At 39.7% G+C, this 15,908-nt stretch overlaps 1 protein-coding gene across 11 annotated transcripts in view; it reads left to right on the forward strand.

The window, feature by feature from the left end:
- LOC311081592 (cytolytic toxin-alpha-like) overlaps positions 1-15,908 on the forward strand; it is an 83,504-nt gene that overhangs the window by 29,487 nt on the left and 38,109 nt on the right. For all 11 annotated transcript variants that reach the window (XR_014605938.1, XR_014605939.1, XR_014605940.1 and 8 more), the window contains exon 4: positions 15,762-15,854. Coding sequence is in view for 5 of the 11 variants with exons in the window: in XM_084112138.1 (XP_083968264.1) it covers positions 15,762-15,854 (93 nt within the window). In the remaining 6 variants the exon portion in view is untranslated. The remainder of the gene's footprint in view (positions 1-15,761; positions 15,855-15,908) is intronic.

The following is a 15,908-nucleotide window of genomic DNA, read 5'->3' on the forward strand; positions in this document are numbered from 1 at the left end:
CAGAATCCTCCTTTGATTGACAGACAGTGACAGCGAGGAATCGTCCAGCAGAAGGAAAATCAGAGGGTCCTTTTGGATCGGAATCTTCAGAAGGTCTGTTAGTAAGTCCTGGACTGAGGACCAGACTGACACAATTTGACAACAGTCCCAGAACATATGCATATATGTACCTAAATTTTTACTATTACACAAGTGACAAAAAGGATCAGATTTTCTTTTCATTTTATATAGTAAACAGGGTGTGGCATATGCCTTATAAATTAACTTAAAGTGCATCATTTGGTGAGCCGGATTTTTTGAGGTAGCAAAACAATTCCCCCAGACAGTTTCCCAGTCAATCACATTGTTAAGTTGTCTCTCCCAGAAGTCCTCAGTCGGAATGTTTGAATACTGTCGTACCACGAGCGATTTATAAATTATGCAAACAATACCCCTAGAAGCCATACTGGAATCTATCCAGTCTATCATAGGATGAGAAGATATTTTATTCGACCAGGGTACTCCATATGCTTTTAGCGCAGATCTCAATCTTAGATACAGAAAGAAGGAAAATCCTGGAAGAGAGAATTCATCCTTTAGAATCTGAAAGGACTTAAGTCCATAACCACTGTACAAGTCTTTCAGGGTATAAACCCCACAATTAACCCAGCATTTGGAAACAAAGGGTTTATTACCTGTACAGATATTACTATTATGCCAAATGGGGGTAGAGTCACAGTAGGAATCTGAAGCTCCCATGATCTTTTCTGCCATTCTCCATGTTTTGATAGAATGGCATATAATTGGACCAAACTTTTCCAGAGCTTTCTTGGGTATTCCAGTAAAAGGTAAATCCTGTAAACGCAATGGGTAAATAATATTAGTCTCTAGGGCCCGCCATGGCACAGGGGAGTCAACATCCATCCATGTCCTAAGTGGTCTCATTTGGTATGCTAAATAATAGGACCAAAAATCCGGTAGCGATAAGCCTCCATGAGGTTTTAGCCTGTGCATCGATTTGAGTCGAATTCTAGGCCGTTTATAATTCCACAAAAATTTTGTTACTGCTGTACGAAGCTCTTTAAAATAACCAGTAGGTGGTGCCAGAGGTAAAGTTGAAAATAAAAAGCTCAGCCTCGGAAGTGTATTCATCTTAATAGTGGCCATCCTACCATGAAGAGCCAAGCAGAGTGGAGACCAACACAGAAGATTGCTTGAAATCTTATCCAGAAGAGACTGGTAGTTCCACTTAGAAATGTGAGATAGTGAACAAAAAATTCTAATCCCAAGATAATTAAACTGGTCGCTGACTGGAACCATAGTGGGTAAGGCCTGAATCTCTGATTTAGCTGCTAAGTTAAGGGGTAAAAGTATGGATTTGCTCCAGTTAATTTTATAACCGGACAGTTTACCAAATGTATCAAATAATTTTAAGCATTCTTTGACCGAATCTGTGATATTTGATAGATACAACAAAATGTCGTCAGCATAGAGTGAAATCTTATGAGACGTATTCATACAGCTTATAGGGACTATTGCAGAGCATTGTCTGATCGCTTGGGCCAAAGGCTCTAATGATAAATTAAAAAGCAAAGGTGACAGGGGACATCCTTGGCGAGTGCCCCTGCCAAGACGAAAGGAAGGAGAAATATGAGGGCCAGTAAGAACTCTAGCTGAACAATCAAAATAGATAGTTTTGACAGCTTGCACAAAAAAAGAACCAAACCCAAAACATCCCAGGACAGACCACAAAAATTCCCACTCAATTCTATCGAATGCTTTCTCTGCATCCAGAGAAAGGACTGCAGAGGAAGCTGTATATGTGTCTGCTAGTTGAATAATATGAAGAAGTCTACGTATATTGTCCGCAGCAAATCTCCCCCTTAAAAAACCCGACTGATCATACTTGATCAAGTCTCCAACACACCGATCCAATCTTAAGGCCAAGACTTTTGCTAACAGCTTTGAATCTGTGGATAGAAGGCTAATTGGCCTATAGCTAGAACACTCAAGTGAATCCTTCCCTTTCTTCAAAAGCAAAGTTATTAAGGCTGTATTTTGGTCCCTGTGCAGAGCCCCTTTTTCTAAAGCAAAATTAAAAGAGTTAAGTATCAAGGGGGCCACTATGTCCCATAATGCCTTCAATAACTCCGGGGGAATCCCATCTAACCCAGGGGCTTTATTACTGTTCATGGAGTCCAAGGCAGACTTCAATTCTTCAGTTGTCAAAGGGCTGTCCAATATATCACACTGAGAATCATTTAATTTGGGAAGATCTAAATGTTTAAGGAATAAATCAAAATTTGTTGGGTCAGTGTTGGATTCTGATGTGTACAATTGTTTGTAATATGATTCAAATATTCTATTTACATCCTTAGGTTGAGTATACACTGAACCCTCATGCCTAATAGCAGATATGCTGGCCTTAGATTCATTGTCCTTCAACCTCAAAGCCAAAAGCTTAGATGGACGTTCTCCATTGAAATAATAAGACTGTCTAGTACGGTGTATGAAAAATTCAGCTCTGTGCAAATATATTGATTTTAATTCTGATTTAAGGACGTTAACTTCTTTGGCTTTGGTCTCACAAAAGGTACCTTTTAGTTCCTTCTCTAGTAGATCAATCTGTTTTTCTAATTCAATTATACGACTCTCTCTACGCTTTTTATTGAAAGATGAATAACTTATACATTTACCCCTAACAAAACATTTAGTGGTTTCCCACAATACTTGGGGGTTAGAAGCTGAGTCCCTGTTAATCTGCAAAAACTCCTTCAAAGAGTTACGTAATTCAGCCACAAATGTACTGTCCTTTAACAAGGAAGTATTAAACCTCCAGCGATTGTGTCTGGAGCCCAATGATACAGGAGTTAAAGTAGAAATTATTGGGGAATGATCAGATAAAAGAAGTGGCAGAATATCCACTTTATTAATATAGGGAATTAGAGAAGGAGATATAAGTAAATAGTCGATCCTTGAGTAGCTCTTATGACGAGCTGAAAAGAATGTATAATCCCTGGAACCATCATTTTGTAAACGCCAAACATCACATATGTTACCATGTCGCAAGAATGAGTTAAAACAACCAGAAATCCTTGAATCAGCTTTAGAGGCATGAGATCTATCTAGCTGAGGATCTAACACAGCATTAAAGTCGCCCCCTAACACCACGAGACAGTCCTCCAAACTTACAACTAAACGTAGTAATTCTTGAAAAAATAACGGATCACCCTCGTTGGGTGCATAAACAGACACAAAAGCGTATTTAGTATTATTTAGAGAACCAACAACATAGGTAATTCGGCCTTCTTTATCCCCACCAGAACGTATAACAGAAAAGTTAGTAGAACGCCTAGACAATATCAGCACCCCTTTAGATTTATTGACGGCCGAAGAGGAGGAAATAATTTTAAAGTATCTATTCTGAAAGCGATGCACGTCAGCTGACTTCAAATGAGACTCTTGTATAAGGGCAAAAGAGACCTTTTTACATCTTAGATAATCTAAGCATTTGGTCCGCTTGATGGGGCTATTTAACCCATTAACGTTCCATGACAATATATGTAAAGCCATAATTTAATGAATGAGTAAAAGCTATGCAGACCAAACAGAACGAGGCGGGAGGACCAAAAAGTATTCCCCAGGAAAGACAGTGGGCGGCAATCAGAAAATATGCAATATACATACATGAATGCATATAAACACTACGCATATAAAAGTAAACAAAACAAATTAAACTTACGTGGGCGGACTTGGGCATGGAACAGAAAAACACAAACAAGAACAGTAAAAGAACGGGCAGCAAGCAAAGAGTTAAAACACACTCTTCTACCTGCCCTTAACGCAACAGTCTTTGGATACGCGGCCAACTAGCAGTCCGGCTCGTCCGTCGACACCTGACCTGACCCGGTCATTTTCCGGATGAACAAAAGAAAATCAATCCGTCTCAGTAAGGTCCTCCATGGGAACTGCAGATTCATGCTCCTTCTCTTCGGATTCTTGTGACACGACCGCCTCTGCTCCCTTCCGGGAAGATTTTGCAGTGGGATTCATATTAAGGATGAACTTTTCAACCTCCGCCGGTGTCTCAAGCAGTGAGATCTTCCCTCGGTGAGTAACTTTAACTACCGCGGGATAGAGCAAAAAAGACGTAATTCCCGACTGGGTTAGCTTCTTCCTCGCCAATGCCATCGCTCTTCTCTTAGATGCAGTGTGAGTGCTGTAGTCTGGGAAGAAAAGCAGTGGAGACCCATTATGAAGAATTTGTCCAGCGGCACGAGCTCCATTCAGGATCGCATTCCGATCTTGATACCTCAGCATCTTAAAGATGAACGTACGCGGGGTAGATTTTGCGCGCTCACCGCTATATATACGGTGAGCTCTTTCAATCTCCAGTACTTTGCCAAAAAGAGAGGGAATCCATTTAGGAAGATTATTCTGTATAAATCGCAGAGGGTCATCTCCTTCTACGCCCTCTTTTAGTCCCACTAGACGGACATTGGACTGACGGCTTTTGTCTTCGATTCTTGCCAACTTTTCCTGAAGGGAATCCACTGCTAGCTTCACTTCCACGGTGTCTTTCTTTGCGTTGCGAAGAGCTGCCTGCATGTTGTCAAAGTTATTTCTGACCAGTCGAACGTCCTCTTCCAGGATTCCAAGTCTCTCCGCGATTGGGGCGAATTCTTCCTTAAACATTTCCCTGACGAAGCTAAGGTGCATCTTTAACTCGTCAGCAACAATGGCGCGAAGTTCCCCCTCAGGAACACTATTAGGGTCTTTGACTCGTTTTTTCTCTGGGGAAGCCAACGTTAATTGACGTTTTGCCATCTTCATTTGTTGCACCGTTATCAGACCAGCAAAGACTAACCAAGCATTGATAATTTTATTGAGAACAGTTAGATTAAGGATACCGAGTCAGGGAGCAGTCGAACTACACAGCCATTGCTACCGGAGGGTCACGTGATCTCCGTTCGGGCTATTCTTGACGCCCAAAAAGCCATGAGCTCAAGTCTCTGATTGTTTCGCTATTAAACACATTGATCATTATTTTGCTCGTGCTCTGCTCAGTATAACTCCCCTGGATGCTCTACCAGCTGTTTACTTCCTTCATCTAGCTCGTTTCTCAGAAGGTGGCTTAGTCATCTCTTCATAGCGCTACATTGTAGACCGTCAAAGACCGATAATTCTAGGTAAACAGCATGTTTTAACTATTGCGGTCTTGGATAGTCATTTAAGTAATTAATTAATAATTTTTACTATTATTTAAATCGCTAAATTAGGGCGGCTCAGACGACACCGTTCGAGACACTCAATTTCTGTTTTGGGGGGGGGGATAGCCAAGGCCGCATTAATGCACGGGCTTACCTGGGCTGAAGCCCAGGGGCCTCCCAAGTTCAGGGGCCTCCCATGTTCAGGTTCATGATGAGCTGAAAAGGTCATTGTTTTAACTTGTCAGATTTTGTCGCTAGTCGCTTGTGGGCGTTGGTAGTGCTGTCGCTCTAATGTTATTGTAATGGTGCGTTCACACCAAACGCGAATAGAGCGTCTGGCGCGAGTGATTTCAATGTTAAAGGGATACTCCACCGTTTTTTCATATTAAACTATGTTATTCCCTTAACTAAGACGAGTTGATACACATACCTCTCTCGTCTCAGTGCGTACACTCAATCGCTCTGTCTTGCGGCGAAACTTTGTTAGCACTCAGCTTAGCCCAGTTCATTCAATATGGGCCAAGCAGAGAAGCTACCAAACACCTCCACATTTAAATACAGTTACTCGCGTAGTGTAACTCGACCTAGAACGGTGACACAAAACAAAACGTTGCGCTTTTCTAAGCGTGTAAAATGGATAACTATATTGTATGGCGGAATACCATAGCAAGTGCTTGGAAGCACTTCGACTTGGCGCAGTAATATCTTCACTCGTGAAAAATCCTCTCACCGGCCCCCGCTCCCTCTAGTGAAGATATTGAATGAACTGGGCTAAGCTGAGTGCTAACAAAGTTTCGCCGCGCGCCAGAGCGATTGAGTGCACGCACTGAGACGAGAGAGGTATGTATCAACTCGTCTTAGTTAAGGGAATAACATAGTTTAATATGAAAAAACGGTGGAGTATCCCTTTAAGTCAATGCACAGACGCGTTTATGCGCGTCTAGAGGTCCCGCGGCGCGAATGAGGCGTTTAGACTGCTCGTCTGGCCACATCTATACAAAACACCATTACAAGTGATATTATACAACTATATCATTTTAATTTGACTAGGAATTAGGCTCAAAAGAAACAGTATGCTGTTGGGAGTGTTTTTATATTACCACACAGCAGTGTTCAGTGGATTAAATAATTTACTAGATTAACGATCGATCAATCTACAAATTAAACTCACTCATACTGTCATAAATTACTAAAACGTCATCCGAATTTGACAAATAATCAATTTTCTTGTCCCTAATAGTCAACATAATGCAGGGGAAACTGTAAAATGAACTGCAGCAGTGCTAAACTTGCATCATAAAACTACAACACTCGAACTATAAATGTATGAATTAAACTCAGTGAGACTGTCGGAAGTTTCTTTTCCATGCATCATTTTATTATATTCATGTTTGTGGTTAGTTACAGTCAAATCATATAAAACAGTGAAATCGCCCTTGAACTCTTCTGTCTTGCCTGCACTGCACTCGAGACGGTGACGGGAGCTGAGCTCCATTGAAAGGCTTCTTTCCTATTGGTTGTCGCTCGCGAAAATCGCTTCTCATTTGCATAAAGTTGAAATTTAGTTGCAGTGTGTGGTTGTTAAATAAAGTTTCTTGTGTTTATGTGCTCAGTGATATGTTAATAACAATATTAAAATTAAAAACAATATAAAAAACTCACTGTTGTAGGTCTCGAAAGAAACTAATGCATTTTGTGATGTAGATTACCTAGATAGGCTATTACACTTTTTTAAAATGAGACTCTATAAATCGAGGGGATGGGGGGCCTACAAAACCTCTCAGCCCCGGGGCCTAACATTAGGTTAAGGCGGCTCTGGGGATAGCTCATCTACTCAAAATAACGTTATGATTATAACATATTGCAAATTATCCGTATATTCGTAGATTACTAAGCATATAATTGTTAAAATAAATCATCCTCTGTATCTCAGAGATTGCCAGGTGTGGTTTTGTTTGGGGGATATTTTAGCTCTCACAGTCCTAAACTATGTGAGCGTTCCCTAATGCTGCTGTCCTCTGACTCTCTGCTATTTCATGGTGCTCATGAAAGGTCAGAGGACTCCCTGAACAGAGCCATACCGCCAAATTTCAATTCAGGAACATCAACTTGTTTGCAATCTATTCAATAAAAATTATTTTTATTGTCTGTGTGTTCTTGACTTAATGGACCTGACAGAATTGACTTTATTGCCTTCACCACCTCTATCCAATACAAAGAAATAATAGGGCATTCCCAAAAGATATGAAAGTGACCAGCAGACATATTACCACACATTCTCCGACACTGACCATGTTCAGAATTGTTACTCTGTGCCTTTTTTATATTAGGAGTTATAAAGAATCTTAAAGTGTTTTTCCAGGTGAATTCCCTCCACAGACCTGAGCTGGAAGTGGTAGATTGTGTCCTACATATATTCAACCAGTCATCTTCGCTTATCTCTATGTTAGCTTCTTTCTCCCACCTCTTTTTTACATACATTGTTGAGAGTCCCCTGTCTAGCTGTAGGCATGAATATAACCTGGATATCAGTTTTCTGTTAGTATTACCCTTATATGCAGCAACAAATACTCTAATCAGGTCCCTTCCCTTCTCTCCGGTAGTTTTAATATGCTTATCAAAGTGGTGTCTCAGTTGAAGGTATCTGAAAAAGTCTTCTTTCCCTAAATTGTATGTATCTATGAGTTTTTTTGAAAGTATGCAAACCGTCAGTGGAAGATATTATACAGTATGAAGTGATCCCTGAATTGGTCCAGTGTTTGAATCTACCATCCAGTCCAGCTGGTGCGAATTCTGTATCATATTTAACCCAACGTAATATTCGTGCATTTCTTTCAAATTCCTTATCTTTAAGTAGTTTGTGCCAGATTTTAAGAGGGACTGCCATCCAGTTATTTAATTTTTTCAGAAGTTTTTTCAGTAGAGTTTTTTCACCCAGTATAGATTGAAGAGGTATGCTTATTTGATTTTTCTCTAGGTCCTTCCATTTTGCATCACACACGGGGTCACACCAACAGACCAGAGAACGTAACTGCGCTGCTCTGTAATAATTTTCCAAGCATGGTAGAGCCATACCACCTTTGTCCTTGGGGAGTTGTAATGTTTGAAATTTAATCCTTGGTTTTTGTTTTCCCCAAATAAAAGATGAGATAGTTCTATTCCAATCACTGAATTGCTTGAGGGGCACTTCAACGGCCAATGATTGAAAAAGAAAAAGCAGTCTGGGCAGTATATTCATCTTTATAGCATCTATTCTGTTGTACATATTCATTGGTAATAGTGACCAACGGTTTAAGTCCGCTTTAATATCAGCTGTTATAGGAATGTAATTGTGGTCATAAATGGCCGAGATCTCTTTAGGTATTTGTACCCCTAAATATTTAATTGTATTACCTTTCCATTTAAATTGACAGATTTTATGAATATTTTCCTGTGGTTCGTAATTGAAAGTAAGCGTTTGAGTTTTATGCAGGTTTAGTTTATAGCCAGAATATGAACCAAATTCTTTAAGAAGAGATAGTAATTTAGGCAAACTTATATTAGGATTGGTAAGTGTCACGAGTATGTCATCCGCATATGCACATATCTTATGTTGTGTGTCTCCTATTACTACTCCCGTTATATCATCGTCTTCTCTAATTGCCTGTGTCAGAGGCTCTATGAAGAGGGCGAATAGAGTGGGACTAAGGGGGCAACCCTGTCGACATCCCCTTTCAAGAAATATTGTTTTAGATAAGTCCCCATTTACTTTAATTCTAGCAGTAGGAGAAGAGTATCAAACCATCAATTACATGTTTATTAAAACCAAATCGGTTAAGGACCAAATATAAATATTCCCATCTGACAGAGTCAAAAGCCTTTTCGGCATCAAGACTTATAACTACGGATTCCATATCACTGTTCCTCATATGATCAATGAGGTGGAGAGCCCGTCTCACATTGTCCTGGGTTTGCCTGTTTTTTACAAAGCCTGTCTGGTCTGTGTCTATTAAATCCGGGATTATGTTTTCCAGTCGTTTTGCAAGTATTGACGCATATAATCTATAATCTATGTTTAAAACCGATATAGGTCTATAGGAGCCGCAGTCTGTTTTGTTTTTACCCATTTTAGGGATAACTGAGATTACTGCTTGTCTCCAGCACAATGGGGTCTCACCACCTCCAAGAACATAATTAAAACAATCATTTAGCATTGGTGTTATGATTTCTCTAAGGTTTTTATACCATTCTGATGGGTACCCGTCTGCACCTGGCATTTTATTTGTTTTTAATCTTGATATTGCCTTGTTTATCTCATCGTCTGTTATCTCCTGAGTTATTATTTTGTTTTGCTCTGTCCCTATAGATGGTAAGTCTAAAGAAGTTAGAAAGGATGATATGACAGCTGACTCAGTTGTTCGAGGTTGAGCATATAATTTTGTGTAGTATGTTTCAAAGGCATTCTTTATGTCTTCCAAATTATGATACATCTCTTTGGTCCTATGGTCCCTTATTTTATGTATAAATCTCTCAGCCTGTTGTTTACGTATTCTCCATGCAAGTAATTTTTTTGATTTAGGGCCATTTTCATAGAAATTTTGTTTAATTAGTTTAGCTCTCTTCTCTACTTGGTTTTCATATAGGTTATTGAAGGTACGTTTAGTCTCCATTATATCATTAAGAACCCTAGTGTCATTATGCTCCATATGTTTATTTTCTAATGATTTTAATTTTTCAATCAGGTCTTTAATTTGTTTATCTTTTTCCTTTTTCTTCTGGGAAGACCACATCATAAGTTTACCTCTAATAACAGCTTTTGCAGCATCCCATAATCATATACTCTTTAAATTCTGTCTTTATATACTTTTGACACTGAGGATCATTCAGAAGGCTAGTGTTAAGTCTCCACAAAGTCTCTTTGGGCTTGTTGTCTAAATGTAAAGTTAAGTACACCCCTGCATGGTCGGAAACATCTCTTATCCCTATATCACAGTTTATAATCCTATGTCTATCTAAATTTAGCATAAAAAAATAATCAATTCTCGAATATGCGGAGTGAGGGTGAGAAAAAAAAGTAAATTGTTTATCATATTGGTGCAGTTCCCTCCATATGTCTATCATTCCAATTTCTTTAAGCATTTTTTTAACATAAAGCGCTTCAGGTCTTATATTTTTTGTTGTATTTGAGGAGTCCAAGGATGGCTGTAGCTGGATGTTCCAGTCCCCCCCACAAATCAATACACCTGATGTTTCCGTAGAGATCATATTAAAAACTTTCTTGATCAGCTGTTTATCATGTCCTGGTGGTCTATAGACATTCATTAATGTAACTTCTTTGTGGTCGATAAAGCCTTTGACCAATAAGTATCGGCCCTCTTTGTCAGAAATTTGTGAGGAGAACTGGAAATTTACATTATTTGAAATCAGTACAGCCACCCCCCTCGCACTTCCTTTTTCGAAGGAGGAGTAATATGAATTTTTGAAACCCATTTTCCGCAACTTTTCATGTTCAATATATGAAAGATGTGTTTCTTGCCAAAAAATGATATCTTGTTTTTCCCTTTTCATTTTGGCGATTACTTTACTTCTTTTAATAGGATTATGTAATCCGTTTACATTAAGTGTGATTATTCTATATTTTTGATGAGGCATTTCAGTCAATATGAAAATCAAAATGTTTACCAAGACGTTTAAACATCCCTAGAAGGCCTGAACAAATGAACTTCTGTCTGTAAAACAAAATCAAACTTAACACATAAACACACACGCTTAACATTAATGACTTCCATCTCTGAAGTACGAGTTCTACTTCCAAAACTAGAGGGGAAGCCCTACATCTGGGAGGGGCCCCTCTAACCGTGGACCAAAATCTCTGACTAAATAAAATCAGAGCCGTCCACATAGAGAAAAAACAAACAAAAAGAAAGAAAAAACAGCCATACATTCCCAGATGTGGTCAGTTTCAATTTCTCGAACTTACATGAATAGGAAAGTTCGCCTGGTCTCATATTACCTCCTGGAAATACGGACCGATAGAGACATAAGATAGGCTACACTCTTACCGGGCGGTCTTTTCAAAAGTTATTCAGTCACTCATGGCGCCTTCGTTGCGTCGAAATCCCTTTAGTTTCTCCTTGATGTGTTTCATGCGTGCATCCCGGTGACGACGTGATGTATCACCTGCTGTTTCCCAGGAAGGTTGCTTCCGTCTCGTCGCGGGTGTAGCCCGGTCTTCAGCCGGGGTCCCGGCCCCCCCGCTCGACATCAATCCCCTTTTCTTCAAATCAACCATCGCCTCTGATGCGCTGTTGTAGATAACTGCACCAGTGTCAAGAAAAACTCTGAGTTTTGCTGGATGAAGAGTCTGAAAACGGAGCCCCTTTTCTTTAAGTGTCTTTCTGATGGTGGAGTAAGCCTTTCTTTTCATGACTATTTCGGTTGGGTAGTCTTGCTCAAAGAAAACTCTTCTTCCGTCGCATTGGATGTTATTTTTTTTCCAAGCGCTGCGGAGCACCAGCTCTTTGGTTTTATACTCCAGGAAATAGACAACCATGGACCTCGGGTTAGCACCTTGCGGTGGTTTGGCTCCAAGGGATCGGTGACAGCGTTGTATAGAGAGGGTGATATCGGGGAGGGACAGCTCCGTTTTAATGAATGTCTCTAAGAACTCCGGTATATTGTCTCCCTCTGCCCCCTCTGGGATCCCGTGGATGCGTATGTTGTTTCTGCGTGAACGCGACTCCAAGTCTGTCAGCCGAGCTTGTAATTTGTCTTGGAGCTCTAAAGTGTGGGAGAGCAACTCACTGTTTTCAGCACCCTGCTCCTCCATGTCAGCCACTCTCTGCTCCGTCTCCGCGACTCTGTCGGTTATTTCTTTTAAATCCGTAACGATGGTGCTTAGTTTCTGGCTAACATCTTCCCTGAAGTCCACCAGTTCCTTCTTTAGTGGCCCCATTGTTTCGATAAATTCTTTTTTCAGGTCCAAACGGACCGCTTTTATCTCGGCGATAATGTTAGCTTGGATAGCGTCCATACCCTCGTGGTCAGCTTGCTTGCTAGCACCGTCGTCAGTATCTCCACTTTCAATCGGGGATTTATCATCCATCTTCGGGTTTTGTTGCGATTTTCCTTTTGTCATTCTCTTGTTTCCCCCTCTCATACTATAAATGCCAACTTTTCCTATCTGGATAACCAGTATTTATTTCGGGGGAGTAAGACCGTCTGGGAGCTTCAAACTTATGCTGCCGACCGCGTCTGCGCCATACCGGAAGTCCGCCCCAACCTTTCTTAATGCTCATTTCTCCAACCTGCATATATCCACACTTGCAAAAAAACTGGGAGAATGTAAGCCTCTGGCCCGACATAAATCCTAAGAGCCTGGACTGGATATAGCAGATGCAGTCTCTCTATTGCTACAGCGATTCATGCGGCGAAGGGAAGTACAGCAGGGTGGCCGGTTACAGGAGGTGTGCAAAATAGCTCTGATCATACATGGGGGAAAGTCTAAGCTGGAGGAAGCTACTGACAGGGCCTGCAGATCTCCTACTCTTTTGAGCAATGCCAATGCAAATAGTAGAGCCACCTTAAAAGTGAGAAGCCTCTCTGAGGCTGACTCTAAGGGCTCAAATGGAGCCTCTAATAAAAACAAAACTTTCCAGGACCACAGAAATATCCTAAAAAGGAACTCAGCAATTTTAGATCATACAATTTCCTTGTGGTGGGAGCTCTGGAAGTCAAAAGTGACTCAACATCCTCAGTTGAGAGATCAGAATCTATGAGCTGTTACCTTTCAGGGACAAGACCCAAAGTTTCCAAATCTTCAGCCAGAAAGTAAATAGCCCTCTGGGAGAGCAGTTTGGTTTCTGCCCAGAGCAGGAACTGCTGCATCTGCCTGAATAGGAGGTGCAAGCACAGCTCGCTCTGGTGATTGATGTAAGAGACTCTATTGTAAGTTGCTTTGGATAAAAGTGTCTTTTAAATGTGTACAGTACATGCAAATTAAGCATTTTATATGATATAATTATACTGACCTGAAGGTCGAACGTTTAATTCTGTATTTCTTTGCCATGCGCTTGCTATGGCTTCAGTGCTTGTTTGACCCCATATTGCTGCTTGCATCTTTATTTTAAAATGGATTTCTTCAGTATTAACTCTTTCCCCGCCATTGATGGAAACTTCCGGCTTTTCAATTTCACTGTTTTACGATAGGGGGCATATTACGTATCTCCTGATCAAAACACAGGTGAAAAAGAAGCAGAAACATTCATTCATCAACATTAAATATCACATTAATCAAAACTGCCTAATGTTACCGAATGAAAAGTTGACCCAGGACAAGCTATAGGACTGTGCAAGCTTTGAGGGAGTTGACCCAATCTACTCCATCCATCTATGTCTTGATCATCGTTCTGAATTAGATCCAGCCGTAGTCTTTGACAAAAACGTGATTTTTTTCAGCTTTTTGCTCAAATTGTTGCTTTTTTTTACTTGAAAAGGAATGCATGAAGCTAGAATAAAACCTTTTTGTTTTTTAAAGCAGAGGCTATGTTCTTTATTTTGAAATTTTGCATGTTTGAGATATTTATACAACAAAATATTCTGGGGGGCATGAAAATTTTGTGGAAATGATCAAATCAAATCAAGTATATTTGTATAGCACTTTTCACAATACAGATTGTATCAAGCAGCTTCACAGTATTAAATTAAAATAAAATAATACAACAAGGTTTGTTTCTAGTGGAATTTATTGATTGATAGAATAAAATTAAATATCCCCAAAATATCCCCAACTGAGCAAGCCAAAGGCAACAGTGGCAAGGAACCGAAAAAACTCCATCAAGTGACCTAATGGTGTCCTAAAACTCCATCAGGTGACCTAATGGAGAAAAAAAAACCTTGGGAGAACCCAGGCTCAGTTGGGGGCCAGTTCTCCTCTGGCGTTTATGAACTAGAGGCCGGATTGTAGTTTGAACTGTGAGATTAACAATATTATATGAATGCCTGGCCGAAAAGATGCGTCTTTAATCTAGTTTTAAACTGGGAGAGCGAGTCCGAGTAATGAACAGTATCAGGAAGACTATTCCAGAGTTTCGGAGCCAAATGTGAAAATGCTCTCCCTCCTTTGGTGGATCTGGATATCCTAGGTATGACCAAAAGCCTCGAATTTATTGATCTTAAAGAGCGCGATGGATTATAGGGCGATAGAAGATCCGTTAAATAGACTGGAGCTAAGCCGTTTAGGGCTTTATAAGTCAGTAGCAATACCTTATAATTAATACGGAACTTTATAGGTAGCCAATGTAGTGATGATAAAATCGGTGTTATATGATCATATTTTCTTGATCTAGTAAGAACTCTAGCAGCGGCATTTTGGACTAACTGTAGCTTGTTTATTGAGGATGCAGGACAACCAGCTAATAAAGCATTACAATAATCTAGTCTCGAGGTCATGAATGCATGAACTAACTTTTCTGCATCAGAAACTGATAGGATATTACGTAGCTTAGCAATGTTTCTAAGGTGGAAAAAGGCTGTTTTTGTAACATACGAAATATGATTTTCAAAAGACAGGTTACAATCGAGTATAACACCCAGGTCTTTTACTGTAGAGGATAAAGTAACAGGGCATCCTACGATGTCAAAGTTGTATTGTGAGAGGTTCTGTGGGCGTTTTTTTGAACCGATAAGTATTACCTCTGTCTTGTCTGGATTTAATAAAAGAAAATTACGCGTCATCCAATCTTTTATATCTTTAACACACTCTGTCAATTTGGATAATTTAGCGTTTTCATCCGGCCGTGATGAAATATATATTTGAGTGTCATCAGCATAACAATGGAAACTAATTCCATGTTTCCTTATAATATTTCCAAGTGGCATCATATATATATTGAGAATAACAGAGGGCCCAACACAGATCCCTGCGGCACTCCATAGTTTACTGGAGTTATGATAGATTTTTCTCCATTTAAATAGACAAAATGGTAGCGGTCAGATAAGTATGATCTAAACCAGCTTAATGCTTGTCCTTGAACACCAGTATAATTTTGTAGTCGATCTAAGAGTATTGTATGATCTATAGTATCGAACGCAGCACTAAGATCAAGTAAAACTAGTATTGAGATACAGCCTTGGTCAGAAGCTAAGAGTAAATCATTTGTGATTTTAACGAGCGCAGTTTCAGTGCTATGATGCGGCCTGAATCCAGACTGAAACTTTTCATAGATATCATTTTCTTGCAAGAAAGAGCCCAGTTGAGTGGACACAACTTTTTCTAGTATTTTAGACATAAAAGGTAGATTTGAAATGGGTCTATAATTTGCTAGGTTATTATGATCTAATTGTGGTTTCTTAATGAGAGGTTTTATAACTGCCAGTTTAAATGTTCTTGGAACATGACCTAAAGATAAAGACGAGTTAATAATATTGAGGAGATGATCAAAAATGGCAATGACAGTGGCTGGCAACTTTTTTCAAAAATGCTGGCGGGTAAAGAGTTAAACAGTATTCATTATAATCAGATGTAATTTTGTTAATATATATTATAAATATTTTAATAATAAATATGACCTTTTATTTGTTTCATTACTGCAGCCCTGGCATCACAGACCATTGAAGTGGCAGCTTTAGGAAGACCTCTGTTTCCTGGTATGCTGTATGACTGCCGCAAGGATACCTTCATTCCAGGTCCTTTACAAACCTAAAATAAATATATAAATAATTACAAGTTTATTTTCCCCT

Source organism: Abramis brama (assembly GCF_963993115.1).
Source record: "Abramis brama genome assembly, chromosome: 4".
Taxonomy (NCBI): domain Eukaryota; kingdom Metazoa; phylum Chordata; class Actinopteri; order Cypriniformes; family Leuciscidae; genus Abramis; species Abramis brama.